Source organism: Netta rufina (genome assembly GCF_964035555.1).
Source record: "Netta rufina genome assembly, chromosome: 2".
NCBI lineage: Eukaryota > Metazoa > Chordata > Aves > Anseriformes > Anatidae > Netta > Netta rufina.
In genome coordinates, this window is record NC_140124.1 from 5302480 (window position 1) to 5324449 (window position 21970).

Below are 21970 nucleotides of genomic sequence, written 5' to 3' on the forward strand. Positions count from 1 at the left end.
CAGCAAACACGCCTCAGATCCACTGCCCAAGGAGACGATGCTCAAAAGTTGCCTGTGTCTCCCTTTTTGATCCATCCCAAGGTGTTGCCACCGGTTTGGCTGCTGGCCTGAAGGTAAACACGCCTCCGACCGCGTGCACTAAGGCCAGGGCTTTGGGGATGAGCAGGTCAAGGGAAGGCCCCGGCCAACACAGACAAGGTTTCGTCTCAGGGAACTCCTCCAGTCACCTCTTCCACCCCCAGACCACAGCCTGAGCCTGCCAAGCTTCATTTCAGGTGTTTGCGTGGCTGCTGTGCGGGCACCTCAAGGTTTAGGTGGTGTTTCTCCTCTCCTGGGTGAAAGGGAGGTCAGCTTTCAGCCCCGTTTTGCAGACAGGGAGCTGGGTCACACACAGGCTACCTCTTTTAGAGGCTAAACACCGGGCTTAACATCGTCATCCCTCAAGAGATCAAAGCTGTGGGTAGGAGGGAGGCCTGAGCTTACACCTACCCCAGGCTGAGCCAGGGGTGTTCTGCTTTAAGGTACACAAACACGGTTGATAAATTTCTACAAAAAGCCATGAGAGACCCTAGATCAAAGCTTTCAGCACACTCATCCGTGTGAATTAGGTTGTGCAGCCTCTGTCCAAAAACTATTTCAATGTTTTTGTGTCAGAAAAGGCCTCTAGGAGGAAGCTGAGAAAGCCCTGCCACGGAGCGCTCCATAGTCTGCCAAGTATGGGTCGTGTGTGAGGGGAAAGTGCTCCCCAGGCAGGTACCAACCCCTCGAGGCTTTCAGGAGGTTAAAGCACAGCTCACGGGTCCCACACGCTGCTCACCCATCTCCTCACCGAGCTCCTCACAAGCGTTCAGAGCTGCGACCCCTCAGCTGCTGCTGTGAACAAAATGTTCTGCAGCTCACTCCAGGCTGACAACATTAACACATTCGCATGCCTGCTCCTGAGGAGCCAAAAATATCAGGCAGAAATTGCCCTCCCAGGGCCAGGAGCCAGTGTTTGGCTTGGCTTTACCGATCACCCGCATCTGGCAAGTAGGTTTTGCTCCTTTTGGCTTCTACACTGGGGCACACATGGGTATCAGGAACAGATACAGGCATGGAATTAAATATAGGTCCAAGAAATAAGCCTAAGAAAGCGATTTCACAGGGTGAGTTTTCACCAGCCACAGCTTTATTGCTCGGACTCACTGCGTAAGACACTGCAGAAAGCCAAAGAATAGTAGGAAATGGGGTTAGGGAAAAAGCTGAGAGGTCAATTAGTTCATCTTCCTGCCCCATACAGGGCTGACTGGCATCAACAATTCTCGACAAATGTTTGTTAAATATGCTTTTACACAGCCCTCCCCCCCCAGCGGAGCTTCTACCATTTCCCTAGGCTTTAACTCCCCTCAGCCTCCTGAAATGATGCTGAGAAGAAGCAATGGTTGCCTCTAAAGCAACGCTCAGAGGGAGGTCGCAGAGGGGAACTGGAGGCACGCAGAGGTTCAGTGATCTGCCCAAGGTCACCTCACAAGCTGGTGACAGAGGTGGGACACGGGAACGCTTCACCACATCTGGAGCAGCTGCTGGGCAGCGACCACGGAGCAAATTCAGAGAGGATTTGCTGCAGAAGACACTCTTCCAAGCCATAACACAGCCAGATTTCTAAAAGTCACCACACCATGCTGCCCGTGGTTTGATTCCACGGCCCGATTTGGCTGTGCTGCTACCGTGCAGACATGCCCTGCGTGGGACATCCACAGCCAGGCCCCGCTCTTATCTGCACCAGCCCAAACCCGCTGATTCCATGGGCCCACCAGGATGTGAATCATGCGTGCCCCTGCTCCACCCAGCTGGCATGCTCATCTTGTCCACCTTGGCTTCAAGGCTCTCATTTCTCTAGGATAGGGACTGCCATTTAGTCAGATTTTGTACGGGACTGCTGCCCTCCGTGTAATTTCGGCCTACAAGGCGCTACGGCAAGAGAAACATCCAGGAGCTACGAAGAGTTGCTGCAGAGCTCCCCTTGAGTATGAAGAAAGGGTGAAAGATGTCCTTGGAATGAGTCTGTGGACAAACTACCTCTGAGACTTGAAGACGTGAGACTAAACAAGGCTGAGAGCACACTACAGGCCCTGGAGGGTCACCATGGGGACGTATGGTTTATTTCCCCAAAGGTCAGTGTTTGTCTGTTTATAGGGTTTCTGCCACAAGCACCCCGAATTGCTACTGCTTCCCAAATGTGTAGTTCCTCATAAAGAGGAATTCTGATGTATATAAAAACAGCAACAAACCACTGAAGGCCCTCCTCAGCCCTATGAAGTTAGGATTACCCAAAGGCCTGCTTCGGGTCCCGCTGTGTTCTCTGCACATGCCCAGGATTACAGTCTCTAAAATAGGATAAAATGCACTATTTAGGCTTCTGTTTGCCGTCGTTGGAAAAAAGTCCTCTCTTCCAGTGGAAAGAAACCTGGAATGAAATGAGTCATTCCTGGAGAATTCAATGGCGAGCTGTTCCCGGGAGGGCTGTCAGAGAATGCCCGAGATTAGAAACCAGACCGCATTCAAAGCTAAAGCCCAGAGGACACGTTGGTATCGTGAGGTATCTATTAATAAAGAACAGCAACTTCTGTTGGGTTCAATCTTAACTGAAAGGGAAGGGGAGGTGCCTCACAAGAAAACATTGAGCGTACCAGAGCTGACACCCAAGGATGGCCCCCTTCTAGGTGAAGGCCCTCAGCAGCAGCCTGCATATGCTCCTTTCAGACCCAGTGCTGAGCTCAAGGAACAGGTTAAAAATAATAAAGTGGTCTGTGTTCACTGGAAGGTCAGAGTAGAAAGGTTTTCAAGCCTTAAAATGCAAGGATAGCAGAGGGAGGGTTTCTTGGCCATGTGAATGTGGCCACAGGACCCGCTAGAGGAACCCACAGCGAGGCCCATTTCACTGCAGACCTGCTCACAAGAAAATGCACAGGGTTGTGCCACTTCAAGGGGAAACAAAGTCAGTGCTGGATGAAGTATGCTGGTTTACTCACACTGTCCCTCATGCTCTGGACTTCAGCATGCTCCTAAAACTGCTCCCAAGGTGAGGAGTCTTCACATCCAACCCAAGCAGGCTTTCACTTCATGTGGCTCTCATGAAAGCCATTTGGTCTCAGCTGGGCTGTTCTCTGCCCCATGTGTACCCTCACCAGCAAGAAATGCTCTGAAATTTGGCCCTATCTGGTCCAAATAGTGTTCATGGAGAAACACTGGCAGCTGCTGGCTGTGCAGACAATGTCTCCATCACCTCCCTGAGTTTGGGGACGTTTTTTCTGGGGGAAGGTCAATTTACTTATGCCATCAATTAATAAGCTTTAACTGAAATTATTTTAAGAAGGAGAAAGCCTGGCTTGGAGTCAGAGAATACAACCAAAAGGCGTCTGGACAACAGCTCTTGTATGCCTGCTAGTAAGAATTCTAGTAAGAATACCAATTCTTACTAAGAATTTGTAAGAATTCTTACAAAGTAAGAATATTTTTCTTCACAGGAATGTACAAAATTAAATCACGGCCTTCAGAACAAACTGTTACTCAATTCCAAAGTGAGCAGCAGGTACCCTAAAACTATCCTTTAGCCATAAAGAGAGGAGGAGTACCTCGTTGTTCACACAGACCAAGTCCATCGTCTGTCCGAAAGCATCCGTGACTTTCTGCACCACTTCTTTGAATTTGACTGGTCTTGGAAACTGGATGATCCTGGATTTGCAAACAAACACAGCAGTAGTATTGAGTTAGTAAAAGCATATTGGGATTCAGAATTAGACTGACAATTCAGAAATAAGGACTGGTCTTCTTCTATCACAGAACACAGAGCTTGCTCCTTGCTTTTACACTCATAAAAATGCTGCTCAGCTGCTACGCCCAAGAGAAGACTTGACCTACCCTTAAAGAGTATCTACAAAAAATCCTAATACAGCTCCTCTGTTCCTCCCCCTCCTGTTTACAGGTTGAAAAAAAGAAAATCCAGCAGCATTTCATGAGAGAAGCCCTAGGGTCACAAGTCAGGGAGTGATTTATCACCTCCATTTTCAGCGAGTGGCTCTGAGCAGGGAGGGAATGGCTCAGTTTGACATCCTGTGACTGTCCTGTACCATCACATGCAGGCACTCGAGAGGTACACGTCAACAGGTACAGGCTAGCCCCACACTGACATTATTTGAATTTTCTTTGTTTCTCCCATGCAATTTTGTGAGTCTGTGAGTTTCCAGCCCTGTGGCCTGCCCTGCCACATTCACTGAGCATCGAGCAGAGGTGATTCCATGAAAATGTCAAGTAGGGAAGGGCGTGCAGGCTTTAACTCCCAGCTCTATTTTTATGGGACCCGTGCCTAAAATCTGGTTATCTTAAGTAAGTGTCACAGGCTGCTAATCAAAGGACACGTTTCTGTAGACTTGCAGCTCAGCTGCAGTTCAGCAAGGCTCAAGAATTAAAAAGAGAAAAGGATCCAACTGGGCACCCTACGTCCCTGGTAAGAGGCATTTAATGACTTCCAGTTTGGAAGCACTTTGAGCGCATGCAAATCCCAGGAGGTACTATGGAGAACAGGATGATGAGGCAAGGCTCTTGCATATAAAATCGTAGTTGATTTCAGGGGAATAAATCCTGCTGTGAGCTCATCTGCAGCTGGCTGAAGTCAGTGGGACATTGTTGGGTAAAAAGGGTAATTTGTCCCTGTACACGGAAGGGGACTGGGGTGGGTACATACCTTTTCTCTCCTTCATATTCAAACTTGATCCTGACATTTCGCTGCTGAAATTAAAAACAGAAAAGAGTTAGGTCCCAAAGCGTGTCCCGGACTAACAGGCAGATCCAAACCGCAGAGCAGTTCTCAGGGAGACTCCCCTAACTCTGCTGGGTGTCTGATCTATTTAGGGCCAAGTTTCCTGCTGGACTTTGGGGAAACTCCACTGCTTTGCTAATAAGCGTACTTGCCAAAGAAAAAAAGTCTTCTGTAAACAAGAGGACACTTACTCATGTCAAGAGGATGGGGCTAGACTCTTTTCGGTTGTGCCCAGTGATAGGATAAGAGACAACAAGCACAAAATGAAGCACAGAAAGCTCCACCTGAACATGGAGAGAAACTTCTTTACAGCAAGGGTGACAGAGTGCTGGGACAGGTTGGCCAGAGGGGTTGTGGAGTCTCCTTCTCTGGGGATATTCAAAACCTCCCTGGTCACAATCCTGCGCTACGTGCTCCAGGTGACCCCGTTCGAGCTGGGGGCTTGGACTAAATGATCTCCAGAGGTCCCTTCCAACCTCCATCACTCCGTGACTCATCTGTGTAATATTAATAAATTGCACTCAGACAAGGGTGAAAGGGCAAGAAGCAAAGTATATCAGGTATCACTACTCCACACACAGTAAATACGCACCCTGAACTCTTGCTCACCCCAGGAGAAACCTTTAGCTTTGCCCAAATAAGTTCCAGTGGATTCATGGGCAGACTGGGAACACAACCACACAGACACCAGTAAAAGGCACTTCTTCCCTCCTCTACTTGTGTATATTTAGCAGCTATCGTAAGACCAAAAGAAGCCTTTTCATTCATTCAGCTTCTCAGACTGAGCCTGAGCCAAGCATCCCTCTAGCATCCCTCGGCTCGTGCCAGGACTTTCCAATGGCATCCAAGGCAGATGAAAAACCCTTTTACTTCCCAGACCACACTGTCACCCCAGTGAACCAGGACTCTGCTCCCACTGATCCCCACCAGCCTCCTCAAACAGTGGCTTTCATCCTATGGAGAAAAAGAACTCGCCACCTCCTTCAAAAGTACAACCCCAGGGAGGACTCAGTCCCTCGCCACCGGGAACAATCCCTGCCTGGGTGGATGACAGCCCTTCCTGAGCGAGGGCCTTATCTCTAACCCTGGATTTCCAGCACATGAAGGCACACTTTCCATCCTCTCAGAGGGAAAGCAGAGCTGCAGCAAAACAGCTTTGACTCCGATGAGGAAAATGAGCCAGCCGGGTGTCCTTAGGTTTATTTTTAAAAGGGCAGCTCCCTGAGCACTGCGAACACCCAACAAAGTTCAGGCAGTTGAGCCTAGAGGAGACTCAGTCAAAAAGCTTAAAAACCCTGGCAGATAGAGGGTAGCACACTGCATCACCTGAAACACATCCCTTTTAGCTCTGCTTGTGGCATTTCCAGACAGGACTGGAAGAACCATCACAAAATGGGGCTTTTCAGCAGTGTTACAGGCACTGACATCACCTCGGTGTCTGCAGCCGGTTCTCCAGCCCCACGATGTTTGCTCAAACTCGTGGTTCATTTCTACAACCAGGCCCAAAGCATTAAAATACCAACCCAGGTTATTTTTGGACAAAACAGGCCAAAATTGAAAAGAAAAGATGACCATAACAGACCAATGTTGAGGGTCTGAATCACTCTAGAGAGACAGCCAAATATGTGTGGAATTGCCAAGTTTGATTATCAGCTTAGAAAAGGAAAAATAAAATAAAATAAAACACGAAATGAGGTCTCGTGCCATTTTTTATTTCATTTATCTGAATTTTATTCAGATATTTTATCTGAACAGTGCCTGGTTAATTAATTCACCTCTCCTGGATGCTGGAAGCAAATCAGCCAGAGTGGATTCACAGCATGCAGCCCTGGAGAGTCCTCTTCCAAAACAAGAGAAAAATCAGGACGAGGAACTTTCGAGGTTTCTCCTTACAAAAGAGCAGGACGTGTAAGGGGAAAAGCTCACACAGTTCCAGCCTCACTGCAGGAAACCTTTCAAAACACAGGTTTCACTTTCAGCACAGACCTGAAAGCTGCGCTGAGCTGGGATGGAGCAGCCGCGGCGTGTTTGTGCTGAGCAAAACCAACCTCGCAGACAAACAAGTTTTTTAAAACAGCTTGTGGCCGGGAAACGTCAAAACACTTGTGTAAAGCTCCGGAGAGAGAAGAAAAGGGAAAAAAAAGAGCCACGACCCTGCTGCATCCTTTTCTTCCACATCAACAACAGGGCTGATGTGCGGTGGCCCGAAGCCAACAGAAGCAGGCCAGCTGCCCCACGTTGCTCCGCTCTTTTTCTGAGCAAAGCAGAGAACACCCCGGCTGCATCAGAGGATCGAAAAGCCACTTCGTTTGTTCATGAGATTATCAGGCCTTGGGGTGATGTAAAAACCACTACGCTCTTGCCTCCCTCAAAGAAAGCAAGATCTTAAACATGTAAGTATTCGGAAGAGGGGAAAAACATGTATGTATATATGAATATGTGTTCTGAGGAGCTGGTTACAGTTATTTTCCCTTGGCTTGCTCACGTTTTTGACTCACTGCTCAAGCTGAATTCATCACCGCCACCAGCGACAAATACTTTTTTCCTTCAAAAAAAAAAAAAGTGGGCAGTGCCCAAAGCGCTAGGAAGTCCCGGGAGGATGCAAAGCACTTCCTAAAGGCTGGAGTGGGCTGTGATTTTTTACACCCATGGAAATCTGGTTCGGAGCAGCTCGTTTGAGATCACACAGGGAGCCTGGGGCAACGCCAAGTGCCGGAGCTAAACCTCACACGAGCCTGCACCCAGGGCTTCAAACACGTGATGAAGAGGAGGCAAAATCAGCCTCTTTTCTGTCAGGAGCTCAACATGACATGAGGGCATTGAGGTAGAAGAGGCACTGCTCACCCCTCAGTTTTGTAATTTTGTGAGGAATTATGACAGCAGCGACTCCTTGCACAACCCAGGCCGCGCTGCTCGCCCTGCCTAGGCCTCGCTGCCGTCAGATGGCAAATGAGGTTAATGACGGACTCTTTCTGCCCCACAATCAGGAGGCCATTAATTGATAAAGGAGAAGAGGGCGAGATGTCTAAGGAGGGCGTGTGTTCAACACGGAGGTGAGGGGTGAGGCCCTGCTGTGAGGAATCGGCCCTCACGCCAAGCTGCAGTAGATGCCTGCTATGGTTTCATGAACAATTTCAAAAGCAAGCAGGGGACACCATGGTGCTAGGACACGAGGAGATGAAGCAGAGCAGCCAGGTCCAAAATATAGACCTTGGGTCTCCCGGGCTGCACGTACTTCAGCAAGCTCCACGTTCGCATCCGACGTGGCACCGGGGAGCCCGCGTCTCAAATGGCGCCTTGAGGCCCTGCTGCGACACAAACAAAACCAGCGACAACACTGACAGGAAATACCACAGTCATTCCCTTCGTTTCTGGAATAATTTCTTCCCCGAGATACTCGTGCTGGCATTTCCTCCAGCCTCACTAACAAATGGCTCCTGGTGTTTTACTCTTTCTTGCCATCTGCCTTCAGAAAGGAAAAGCAAAGCCACTGTGGCGGCCACAAATACATCACCATCTTTCCAGGCTTTCCAGAGCGTATATTTTTAGCTTCTTCCTTAAAACTTCTCGTTTCACTCAAAGAGGAAAAGCCCACAGCCTCCGAGCGCTGACAGGGCGGCAGCTACGTGCTTGGGGTCAGGGTGAAGGGGAACGCGATGGTGGTGAGGGGGAAAGGGCTCCTCCAGCACAGCCCTTGAGCGGGGCTTGGCAGGGGACACGGGGTGGCCCCTGGAGCCCTCCGAGGTACTGGAGAACCAGAGCGAGCTGGTTGGGATTAGGCGAGATGTCGGAGAAATGGAAAAAGTGCTTCCAAGCAAGGTGAATCATGATCTGCTAGAGAGATCCCCGAAGAGCCGACTGCTGTTTGTAATAAAAGCACACACAGAGAGAAGCAGCACACGTAGCAGGGCCGAAAATGGAAACGGCTTGGGAGGAACGGGAGGTGCTGAGCACCCTCAGCCTCTGTCTGCCCAGAGGGGCAATCAGACTGGGGGCACGGGCCCAAACTGGTAGGAGACACCCGACCAGACAGGGCCATCCTGGCTACATCACCACGGATAGGGAAGGGATGATCAGTCCTGCCTGAAGACACCCAGCAAGACACCCCTGGCAGTGTCTTAGCACGGCACCCAGAGCTGAAGCACCAAAAATTGCCATTCTTTTAAGTCCTCAGCCAGGGTTAACTTCAAATTCGAGACTCCTCTCATCGTTGTCTCTCAAATTCAGCTAATGGTATTCTGGTCTGAACCCGGAATGAACCAAGAGGGACATTCCAGTTTTGCTCTTCCCCACCCATGACACCTACTTTGCCTCAGTTTCCCCTCTGGGTAAAACTGGGTAAAATAAGGGCAATGAAAGAGATCTATTTCTGCATGCTGGAGGGTAAAACGGTTTCAACTCTTTCATTTTCTACTTGTTGGCTTAGGAAACAATGAGAAAACCCCACAGAGCACTGTGGCATTCAAGGACTGGAGATTTAGTTACTCTTTCATACAAAGCTACAAAAAGGTGGGTTTTCTCCTCAACTTCTGCCTGCAGCCAAGAGAAATAAGCATCGCAGAGCCAGGCCAAGGGGGCTTCTCTACCTCCCCAAGCCGCATGTTGTTTGGATTAGTCCTGTGCTCACCCCTGCTTTTAGCAATGGGATGTATGTTACAAGCCAGACAGCTGGACTGTGTCCCTAAACCACAATAGGAGATGACTAATCGGCGTCATTAGGAATTATCCACACAGAACCCCCACGCGCTTCGTGCTCTTCAGCAAAGCCGACAGAAAGGGTTTTGTCTGGGATTGCCCCCTTCTCCTCCTGGTGGGTGGGAGCTACGAGATAGCCAGGTCCCCCCGAATCCTTACAGCTTTCTTCCTCCAAATAAGAAAGACCAGCATGTGAGCCCCTGAGGCCAGTGGAAAGATCACGTCTAGAGGGTTTGCTGCTCCTTGTTACAGATATTTTGGTTTTATGCAGCAGCACAAATCACAGACTTCAAGATGCCCATCTGAAACCACCTACCTGGCAGGGAATAGCTTTTTCCCAAGAGGATTTCTGCTGGGTGTTACCCTGTAGCACCCAAGTCAGCTCCACAGCAGGCAAGGGGAAGCCTCCCCCCCAAATCCTTGGGACTCCCACTGCCTTTGCCAGATCCAGCCAAGCCTTTCCCAGCCGATGCTACTCCCTTCTTGGTCTCTTGCTTCTGCCCCCATGGTGTGGGAAGACCCCACAGCTCTCCTCATAGCAACTCTCATCTTCAGGGTGGTATTTGTGGACCCCCATTACGTTCCCCAACAGTAAAACTGAGGTGATAAAGCCAAACTCCTTTTTAGGCTGCTTGAAGACCTACAGAGAGCCCTGCAACATGAGCTATATTTTATCCCGGTTATGAGCAAGCCTTATGCTGCGTTCAACTTGCCAAAAGAGAGTCCAGAGGTAATTTACTAAAAGAACAACTTTTAGGTCAGTCTGACACTTGCCCTGCACGGGGAAATGTTCCCGACAAATATCGGCCTTTATTGCCGTGGGAGAGCTGGCAATCAAAAGGAACGGGGCAGAGGAGCTGCTGGCTGTCATCGGCCGGGGCAGAGGCCCACGCCAACGCCTCGGCGTCAGACTGAAGCCCAGCACTGACAACCAGCCCCGCACTGCTCGCTGCCAAGTGCTATTTATATAATTAAATGGATGTGCATATAAACAGATGCAAAAAGACGTTAATATAATTGCTGCTTTCTCCTCCACGGTTCTGTTTGGGGTCGCTAGTTCTTTGTGGCTTCCCTTCTTATCCCACTCATCTTTTTCGTTCGGGATCACAATGCACATCTTTGTGCTGCCGTTTCCTCCTGCCCTTCTCTCGCATCACAGAAGAACCGAGCCAACTGCTAGAAGCTGTTTGTTCAGTCCAGAAGATTGCCTGAAAGGACTCCTTCCAGCCGTACTAGAGGAATAAAGGACTGATAAAAGGAATAACGGAGGAATAACAGAGCAGAGGATGCACTAGGAATAACTTCAGGATGATCTCTGGGGTCCCAAAAACTCATTTGTAAGGAAAGCAAACTAAAAAAAAGAAAGATTTTTAAGCAATTTGCCTCGGGAGAAGTTCCCTCCGTAAAACAATCTAAAGGAAAATCTGTCATTATCTCTGGGAAGAAATATTGTGCAGCACACACCACCGCAGACTATTTTCTTGTGTGGCCCAGTCCGATCAGCAACACGATCTGGCAGGCTCCAGATTTCATCTTCTGTCAAGAGAGCACTGAGGAACCCCTCCAAGAGACAGGGATGAGGTAGCATTTTGGTTGCATTTCTTTGTGGACCAAAAAAAAAAAACGCTGCAAGTCACAGAGGGACAAGACAGTTAGTCGACACATTTTCCTCTAAAATGTTTTTCAGCAGAAATTTGGAACGACGACAGAAGGATTCCCATGCCTCAGAGAGCATTCTTCCACAGAAAAAAAATAACTTTTGTTTTTTAATCTGAGAACTGAACGTCCAGACCAATGTGTGAGCATGTGGCTACAGGGCCTCGTAACAGACACCCACAATGAGAATCCCAAGAGGAGCATCGAGCATCTAAATGCCCCGTGCCTTAACCCTGGTCCAAGAAAGGAGAATGTGCGTTGCATCGCTCAGCCCGAATCAGCCAACCTCAGCGTAAAAAAAAGTGGGAACGCCAAGTACCAAAGGAACAACAAATCACATTTCTATAACAATTTCCTCCCAGCTCCTGCCATCAGATCCTAAAAGAAAAAAAAAAAAAAGACCCAAACAAGGCAATTAAGGGTTTGTGAGCTGCAAACACGAACCCGGTCCCCGCTAATTCCACCTCCTGTGGCCACTCCCCACCTCGCAGCCCAGACTCCCATCGTTTTGCGAGCCAGACTTGTTCCAGCTAGGCCAACTGAGTGAAGCAACAGCTCCACATAACTCCAACGCCCTTCATCTCGGGGGGCCTGTTGGTCTGAATCCTCAGCCCCGGATGCGCGAGGGGTGCGGGACGCTGACTACTTGCGCCTCCTCCGGCGGAGAGCTCTGAGTAATTCTGAGCAGGCAGCTACGGGCGATCCACTTATGGATAAAAAGGAAAAGGATACAGGAGGGAATGCTTTTCCAAGCATCCGTGTTGTCTTTGGGAAGAACAGTTGGATTCCTAACAGGATAGGACTAAATGCACGGGGCAGCCAGCAATTCTCAAGCTGATAGCAGAGCACAACGTGACCCTGTCGGCGAGGTATAAGGAGATGGAGTGGATGGGCTGTGGATACAAACTTGATTGCAAGAATTCAACTTCATGAAACCTCTGTAGTTAACAATTCAGACAGTGCAAACTGTTATTTTCCTCATTTTTTGACTAAATATCTGGTTAACCATACAGCTGCAGTGTTTCTAGCTATCGTTTTCAAAAACGACAGCAGGAATTTTCTCCCGTTGTGAGAAAACAAACACGGCATGTAAGAGAAGCCTGAAAAGTTTTGCTGTCCTGCAAGCATCCTGAGATGGTTTGGTATGGTCCCCACCCATCGCCTCGCAGAAAATGCTGCCCTCAGAGCCATCCAAAGCTGCGCTGGATCGTCTGCTCTGCCTGCAGCTGCAGAGCCAGCTCCGAACGTCTCCGGTCAGTCCTGTAAACATCTTGGATTTATTTCAGCCTGAGCTGAACACAGCTCCAGTGATTCAACTTGGACAGCTGCTACCGCCAGGACACGCTTGAAAACAGACATGCGACGTGTGCGTGTGCTTTCGTCTGCGTGTGTCTAGGAAGTCTGGGGGGATTTGGGAAAAGGATTTTCTTCTTCCACACTCGGGAGCTTTTTGTTTGCAGCACAGATGCCATTAAAATAGGCACGACAACTGTAAATGACAGTTTGGTTTCTTCCTTGCAAGGCATTCAGCAGTTGTGACGCTGATTACAAGCTTCCTCTAAGCCATAGCATTAGAAGAGGGATTCCAAGAGGATTTGCTTGCATACTTCTCCAGCAGCTTCCCAGCACCCCTAATTATCCCCCCCCAACTTTTTTTTTGCCTTGGTATTCTGACGACTGAATTTTCTTCACAACTTCAGTTTTGTATGCTATTTGTTCCATATGCAAATCGCCTATTAAATCCCCTTCAGCTATTACACATTATATCAATGTCAGCAAATAACTTCTAACGTTGCTCCAGGGACGAGCTTTTTGCTCACTCCATCAACGCCGAGCACGCGACAGGGCCAAAACGTTTTGTTTGAGGCGCGCAAAGATAAACACCAGTAATTAATATTTAAACACTTTATATAAGAATGACATTATTCCTCCCCAAAGAGCCTGGGTGTCTACAGCTCAAAGTTGGCAGTCCATCTATAAAATATCTGAAGTAAAATGTGCGTGTGATAAATATTGAATTTCATCAACACCGTCAACAGAAAACATTTGACTGATCTAACTCTTAAAGCTGCAGTGCTTGTAACAAATTCTACTAAATTCAGTAACAAATTCTACTAAATTCTTTCTCATTTCAGGAGAAAGAAGAGCCTTGGGGGTGGCATTTGAGATTTGAAACCAGTTTCAGGCTCTGTCTCAATATTTAGGACTGATTTGGAGCATCATTTTCATCCTCTGGTCCTTCACTGTCCCTCTGTGATATGGGGCTGCCTGTAGCTTCTTTGTAACTCTTCAAGAAGAGATCCTAGAGCTTACGCCGACGTAAAATTATTTTATTTCTGATGTGCTGAGCTCCGACAGCACTTGTTAACTTCATCTCTAACATTTAAACTCCGTGCTCCTGGCCTGGTGAGCACCATGCCCACCTCTACTTGGGGTGGACTCAAGCAAGGCCTTACCTGTTTGCTGGAGTGGACACTGTTTTTATTCCTGTTGTTGTCCAGCAACCCCCCACATTTGCCCAACGCTGCCAAATCCTTCATAATAGAATTCAGAGCTTCTTCTTCATCTGCAAAAGAAGGAAAGACAACTGAAGCACGGAAGGTAGCTTCAGCCCTGAAAACAGGGAGTGAAAATACAGCATCGCATACGCTGTCTTTCAACCCAAACGGGTCCCAAGCCATGATGTGCAGCCTTGCTGTGGAGGGAGGCACTCTAAGACTACACAGCACAGCCCACCCAACCCGTCGTGTGTAGGAAATGAAAGTTTCTTCATCACAGGAGACAGAGATCCCCCAGAAGAGCCACATCTGCTGCCCATGGGGCCCTTCAGAGTTTCAAACCTAGAGCCAGTGAGAAACCAGGGGAGAGGACGAGAAACCTGTTACAAGAGGCACGCTGTGCGTGCTGCCACGCTCGTGATCCAGTCAGGAAGGGCAAATATTACGTTCACACAGCTGTTACTGGATAAATACGAATACAGCTCCTGATTTTTGTGGAAAACCAAGCGTCCCCAGGACCTGAGCCACCCCCACGCCAAGCTGAGTGTACACCTAACTCCAAGTCTGCAAGGAAGATGAAGATGACAAAAATTGCCATGAAAACGCATGGGGCTGGACCCAAACACGGAGGTTTTTTCCCCAGGGATGTGTACGCCGTGTGTCTTCATGCTCAGACACCACCTCCTCTTTTTCTGTTCCTCCTGTGTCATGCGTGGCCGGGTCACATCGGGACTGAAGCTGTGACAAAAAGGGATTAAGAAAAAGGCTTCTCATGCGTACCCAGAGCCACCTCATTAAAGTAAGGGGGAAAAGTTGAAAATCTGGTGTTTCTTTTAAAGCTCAAAAAACTTTTTATTGTAGTCGATGTGTCTCTATATAAATATATTTAATATTATATTTATTATTTGATTTATTACATATTTAACATGTCTATATGAAGTACTTAACGGTACAGTTCCTCGCCCCTTCCACATTTCCCTGCTCAGTGAGCACGTGGATGTGTTTTTCGGGAGGAGTGGCAGGGAATATAACCTGGGATGCCACAATAAAGCACTCAAGAAAATGAGGAGGTTTATGAGGAGGTTTGTTCCTGTTCAGGAAAGAGAAAAAAAAAAAAAAAAAAAAAAAAGGAGAAACAAAAGAACCAGAATTTTCCTACTTTCTGTTGTTGTTGAAAAAAGGGACCCCTGGGGACAAGCCTGGTTTTCCAGACAGATTTTGTAGTAGGAAAAAAAACAAAACAAAACACAGAAACAGAAGAAAAAAAACTTATTTTGTGGAGGGGGAAGGGAATGGGGGAGGGACAAATGAAAAAAAAAGCCACACACAAAAACAAAAAGCCCACACACCACCCTCCAGGAATTTTCCACCAAAGCTAGCTGTAATCTCTAAAATGCCCCTCACCCCTTTTTTTTTTCCAACCTGAATGACAACAAAAGTTTCCTGAGCGCGATGACACAAAGCACAGTCCCCGATGTCACGGGGAAACGGGGTTTCAGCAGGCAGTGGCAGAGAGCTGGGCTTCTGTGAGCACGGCCACGCCGCTCAGCGCTGTCCTCCCCATATCTACATCTTAGCTAGGATGTGGAGGACGAGTTCATGGCACCAATAAAGCCATTGAAAAAGAGATCCTTGAGCTGAAGTGGATCCTATCACTGCCAAATTCCTGGTGCTGCAGCCTCACCTGCATGACTGAAAGCCTCCTTTCCTTAGGAAGTTTCCTTTCCTTGAAGCACCCCCTCATTTCCAAAACCAACTGCTTAAAGCTAGCCCCTTTCCAGAAACGCCCAGCCACCCACTTTCTCAGCCTAGAAGCAAAAAGGACGAAAGAGGAGAGATTTCTAATACTGAGGCTGCCAACTCAGCCCCTTTCCATTACCATTGACTAAAAACCTGATGCTGGAGGGGATTCTGAAGAGCACATGAGCATTTTTTTCTCTTTTACAATAAAAACCTACACGTGATGTGTCATAAACCAGAAAACACATCCGTGCCATCATGGAAGAGTGGTACAAAACAAAGACAAGATGGTTTCTTGCTGTCCTAGCAAGCAAGCCTGTTTTCTGCCACCGAAGCATGAAACATCTATGTACCAGAGCACCCTACTCAAGCAGCAGCAGAAATATGGTATTCCTTGAAAAAACACGTGCCTTTAGTCCAAACGCTGCAATTTCAGAGCAGCTTTGAACACTTGAAGAAAAAAAAACCCCACGCCACGCTCCAAGGTAACCTCGGAGCAGGAGCACGATTTGTTTTGCATCATCGGTTGCAAAACTGAGGCTTCGCAGCCCTCTGGGTGACAGCTCTGCACCGGGCCTGATGCTTTCCAGACCCAAGCCTCTTGCCCATCCTCATTACAGCTTTTGGGGTCTCCGAGCTGACTCCCTGGAAGGGTGGAGAACTTTGTTCCATGGAAACGAGGAGCCGGCTCCGCCAGCTCAGTGCAAATTGAAGCAAGCGGCTGGCTGCCTAATTAAATCCAAATGCCACTCCCGAGGCTCCGAAGCGAAAGGGGCGGCGCAGGCTGCTCGCTTCCCCCGGTTTGCTTCGTGTGAGGAGCGGGAGGGACGGCTCTCCTTGGGGGAAAATTTTGGGGGAATGCTGTTTGCCACCAGCCCTCCATCCCCCGTGTCTCGTCTTCCACCCCCGGCTCTCTCCTTCCTTCCAGCCGTTTCCCTTCTTAGCGGTTTCGTTTCTTTATTCTCTCCTTCCCACCAACCCCTCAGTTTTGCCCTTTTTAATCAGCTTCCTGTGACGAAGCTCGTTCGATCACGCTGCCAGCCCCCCCGAGGACCACTTCCAACCAAATACAACGGAGGTCGGGAGGTCTCAAAGATAATTCCCTAAATTTTGGTGTTATGTAGAGAAGTCAGCCGAGCAATGACCAGCAGAGCTGCAGCGATATGAGAGGGTCTGAAACTTGACTAAAATCACCCCGACCCGCTTTGGTGAGATCTTGTATCAAACCTGGAGCACCTCCTCCTCTCGTCACGCTCTCCATTCAGTCAGACCTTCGGACTCGCAAGTCCCAGGCGCTACCGATGCGAATCTGGGGCAGCGAGAGCTTGGAAAAATCAAGTACGAAGCAAAAGCAGAAAGCCACAGCGTGACACATCTCTCTGCCCTTCAGAGACACGTTTCCGGCGCTGCTGCACGGCAGAGAGGAACCTGGAGTTTCAGTCTTAGTACAGCAGCTCAGTGCTGAACGAAAAAAAAAGGGAAAAAAAATAAAAAAATAATAATAAAATAAGGCATGGGAGAAATAGCGAGGCTGAAGGTCAGCACAGACCACCCGAAACAATCCAAGAATCAGGAGAGAAAGCAAATCAAGGAGGGACAAAGGAATAATTTAGCTGTGTTCGGATGGTCTAGACAGCGCTGTTATTGTTGGCTTGGCTCACAGGTCATTACTAAGACGCAGCTTACGGTACTGCCATGAGGCTGCTTCCATCCACAGGGCAAGAAAAAAAAAAAAAAGAAAAGCCTGCAGAAGTAAAGCGGGGTGTTGTAAAACAGGATGAGCTCTGATTTCAGCCCACCGGGCAGAGCTTGGGCTGGGAAAAATTCGGGAAAAGTCCTGGGTGCTGCAGAAGGGCCGAGAGGTGGCATTGAGTCACTGGGAAGGCAGGCAGGAGCGGGCAGCCGAGGGGCCGCACGCTGCCACACACACTTCTGCTCAGATCCGGCGTAAAACCACAGCCGGGAGGTGCCTGTGGCCACTGAAGATCCCGCTGTGCTTTTCGCAGCCGTGCCCGTGGAAATTCCAGCGGCGCCTGCCCCTCGCCAGCATCCCCCTCTCAGCAAGGCGACGCAACCAAGAAACGTGGAACCGCGTGGCTGTAACATCAACGATCTTAAATTTGGCCTGCAAAGGACATCATCCCTTCGTTTTCTCTGGTTTCGGATTAATTGGGGTAAGACATTACTCGTTTACCAAAGAGAGCCCCGGAAAGCCAGGACTCCCCGCCCGGCATCGCCCAGTACCCAGCAAAGGGCAGTTTCTGCTGGAAATTGGGAATTTGGCTAAATTGGCACACGGGAGGAGAGATGAGCTGCTGTTTATGCCTCATTTTATGGACAGGAATCTGAGAGAGACAAAAGTCTTGACCAAGACTGCACAAGTCTGCGGCCAGAGCTAAACAGCTTGATAGAGTTTAAATTCGGAAAGGGTTTAACTCGATCTGGCCTTCCTGGATGGATACAAAGGCCACAGAAATTCGTTTAGCAGTGTCTATATCATGTCCTGACCTCGAATCAAACAGACACAACAGTGTTTTTCTGAAAGCTGTCCAGAAAGTCTCAGTTTGAAGAGCTCACGCAATAATTTCAGTAGTCTCGCTGTAACCGATGTCTCTCCGAGTTCCAGTCTGAGTGGAGCTTGCTTCATACTTTGTTCGTTGAACTTCGTATCTGAAGTGTTTTGGAGACAGCAGGATGCAACATTCAGCGGCCACAAAACCTTTTCATTTCTATTTGGAGTGTGAGCACGGGATAGCAGCAAACGTTGCCAGTGCAACAGCTCACATCTACTGGACCAGCAGCAAGCTGGGCTGCTCACTGCCTTCATCACGTCAAGGTCATATCGGTCCCCAGTTTGCTTCCCTGGTCCAAGAAAATAGCACTAACCTCTACTAAGGAGGTATCAGAGAACCTTCTTGTGAAAGCAAACGCTGTCTTTCCTCCAAAAGCCAACAGGGAAAAAGAGCTTGAAGACAAATCTCTTACTGAGGAAGAAAGAGCATCCTTGCCTGTAAAGGACTCAGACCTTCAGGTTTCTTCACAACCTACAGACTCCAGCAGTGGCTATGTCCTGCCACCTGCATTCAGGCCACGCACAAAATACCAGCTGCACAGACATCAAGTGCAGAGATAAAGACAGCAAACAGCAGACGGGATCAATTAGTAAGTAAACACTGTCCCAGACAAAACTAGGAGGGAGATCAGTCATCTCCTGGGCAGGAAACACAAGCTCAAGACCCTGGCTTGGACCATATCAAGCAAGTAAGGAAGGGACCAGATGCTCTGACAGCTTCAAATACCATTTTGCGACTCTCCCCCTTAGAAGGGCTGTCTGCAAATGACCTGCAGGAAAACAGGCTGCTGCACGCAGCCATCCCGTGACAGAGACGCAGATAATCCCCCATTTAAATGAAACCCACACTCATAAGTCGCTTTGCTACTGTCCAGAGCAGCGTTTGGTGTCTGATGAGGAGAAAAATCACCCCATTACCCTCCCCCAGCCCAGACTGCTAGCCGCTGTGGCAGCCACCAGCGGAGCACGTTCCCTTTGCAAGTCAGCAAAGTCTCGGCGGCAGCTGGATCCTGCTGTCATTCACCTTCTTGCAACCCCACCCAAGGGACAGCAAGGTCACCCGTGTACGCCTCGAGGGCAGGGCACAGCTCAGCAGGTCACCCAGAGCAATTATACAGGAGGAAGTGAGGAAAGACCCTTCTGATATGCAGGATTTCTTGGCAGGTGTTCGCTCGCTGACGTCTCCAGCTCGAGACGCAGACGCTCCCCCAGATAAATAACGCTGCGAGGTGCTGGGGTTTCTTGACAACACGTATCCTAGCTGAGGAATTGCGATGTTGAAAGCTACACGATCTGATAGGTATCGAAGGTCATCGATACTTTACCTGCCAAATCAATGTTAAACACTTGTTCTCCATAGATGACAAAATTTGGGATTTCAAATTTGCTTTTTACAGTGCAACCAGGAACAAAAGCAAACCCATCTGAGGCATTTACAGATGTCCATCACGCCAAATATCCAATAAAATACCTGTTTTTCACGCACTGACATAACCACCCCACAAATCTTTTTATCAGGGGATAAAGCTTGTTTTAAGAGTCCTGCCTCCTACTCCCCATCATAAGCTATCCCTTGGGTAACCCACACAGCTATCAATAAAATTTCACAGGTCAGAGAATGTATTTGAATCAAAAACAACTCTTCCATTTACAGCCTCCTGTAAAAGAGGACAGATTTTAGCAGCTAGCAATTGGCTTGGGGGAAAGGCAAGAATTTGTTTCAAAAAGCTAAACCAGTTACCATCTTACACAGTTTTACTAATAATCATTTATCACATACGTAAGTAATTCCGATCTCCACAATGACACGAAAAAAACAGTCCCCAAAATATTCATCGACGCAAATAACATTATATTAGATGCATTTGGGCTCTTACAACACTAAGAGCCTTCAGAAAACAGCAGAAGAGAAGAAGCTAGCAAATAAATATGTTATGTTGCAACATATTTGAGATATGTTACGTGAGATAATGAACTTGGACTGACTTCTGAATTTCCCCAGGGAAAACAGAGAGCTACAGGGAATTCACCTCAGTTTAGGTAAGGTGAGAATGATGCCCTTAAACACTAAGTGATCGATGCAAACACCAAAACCAAAACCTTTCGAGGGCACAGCACAGCAAGTCTTACCACTCGTGTAAAAGCTGTGGGGGCTAAGCCACAAATAGCACAGTAAATTTTTCTTGAGAAACGTGAAAGGCTGCGGCACAATCCCAATGTACAGTCATCCTGGAGATTTACCGTGGACTCTTGCAATAGAAACATTCAGGATCTGAAAGGTGTTTGGTTGAGCTCGGCAGAGAGGGAAAGCAGAGCAACATCTGCATTTCATTACGACCCTCCCCTCCCAAAACAGCCATCCCTCAGAGCAATGTGTGTAGTCAAATTGACACGTGTCGCACTCCTCCGCATCCCTGTCCCCCCACAATGTTGTCAGAAGACATCCTCAGATGTCACCACAGATGCAGACAGCAGTGAAATCCATCTTAAAAGCCATTTTCCCCAGATAGGAGCCATGCAACATCCCAACCACCACAAGTTGGTTTTGATTAGCGAGAGGGCACACAAGCTCCCCACCATTATAGGCTAAGGAAAGCTGGACTGTGATGGGTGTCCAAGCTGGACAGGATTGGGATGGACAAAAATCTTCGCCCTTGTGAGGTTTATCCAAAGGTTTTTGGAAGCCTTCAGGCACAAGAACTGGCCTCCCCCCTCCTTCCATCTCCCTGCAGCCACCTCCATCAGCCCCACTGGGGCCCTGCAGTAACTTGTGGGGCCCAAGTGTGTGTGCTCCACACCCTTTAATGCCCCCTGGTTTACAGGACAGATGTCTGTGTTAAAATTGGGTGGTATCTGGAGAGGGAAGAGAGATTTACTGACGAGGGAAGGGCTGGAGAAAATGGGCGCTGCCCCTCAAAACCAGCCAGCAACTGCAGCAATTCAGATCCTGGAATTGGAGGTACGATGGTTCAAAAATAAAAAACACATTTTCAGGGATATGAAGGGTTTTCAGTGCTTCACTGATGCTTGTTGATTTACACTGTAATGTCACCACAGGGCAGTGGTGCTCAGCCAGCCCTGGCAGAGCCAAGGCCTGGCTGCCATGGCTCCCCAAGCCTGCAGCGAGGTGCACAGGCCCAGCCACGCCTCCACGCTGTGGGGACCCCAAAGTGCGTATCCCGCCCACATCTCTTCAAGTATTGATCCCTTAAACTCTTCCCCAACCCTCAGCAGATGCCATTTTGCTGTCAGAACAGTTGAAGTGGAGGCCAGAGCCATGCTGGTCCCAAACGGGTCCCCAGCATGAAGCAATGTTAGGGCTGGGCCTCACAAGAAGAGCTCTTACCAGCTCTACTCGCCTTAAACTATTTTTATTTTTAGCTGACTCAACAAGATCATCACCCAAGTCCCACGTTATCATCTTCCATACCTCATTGAGAGCTTGCTACTTGTTTCATCTGTTCACCTCACTCCCCTAGCTCCTGGGCCGTTCCCCATCAGCAAGGGGGATGAGGCCACCCCATTGTGAGGCAGGAATTTGGCCACATTCACACACGTGTTGCTGTGCCATTAGCTCGCAGGGAGAAAGAATAGGCCATGACGTGTTTTGCTTACTGACGGAGGTGTAACAGGGGAAATCACTTTGCTTCCAAGTGCCTCTAAGCTTATCTGTGGAGCAGGGACCGTAACACGGGCGAACAAGAGCCCTTGCACAACAAGCTGATCGCTAGCAGAGTGCCCTGCTCCCTGCTATAGAAGCTCGTAAAGCAATCTAAAGCCCAGCGAAGACTAAATAAACACATCTCTGTCACAGAAAGAGCGAGGGTTTACCCTGCAGAGCACCGAAGACCAACCCAACCCAACCTTGACCGCTCCAGCTGCTCAACGCTCCCTAGCCATGAACCCACTCCCGTGCTGGACGGCTCCCAGTTGCAGCCCTCAGGAAGACGGGAGGCAGGGACAGGAATCCAGCTGCAGGATTCAGGGCTTTCCTGTAAAAGCACGGAGCTG

General features: G+C 48.7%; 1 protein-coding gene across 3 annotated transcripts in view; it reads right to left on the minus strand.

Moving 5' to 3' along the window:
• Positions 1–21970, minus strand: part of LOC311222394 (mitogen-activated protein kinase kinase kinase 3-like) — a 63855-nt gene that overhangs the window by 20328 nt on the left and 21557 nt on the right. For 2 of the 3 annotated variants that reach the window (XM_084306664.1, XM_084306665.1), the window contains exons 3-4: positions 4724–4767; positions 3615–3714 (exon numbers count right to left, since the gene is read on the minus strand). In XM_084306664.1, coding sequence (XP_084162790.1) covers positions 3615–3714; positions 4724–4767 — 144 coding nt within the window. Of the gene's footprint in view, positions 1–3614; positions 3715–4723; positions 4768–13605; positions 13716–21970 lie in introns of all 3 variants that reach the window. The other variant, XM_084306663.1, reaches the window with a different exon arrangement.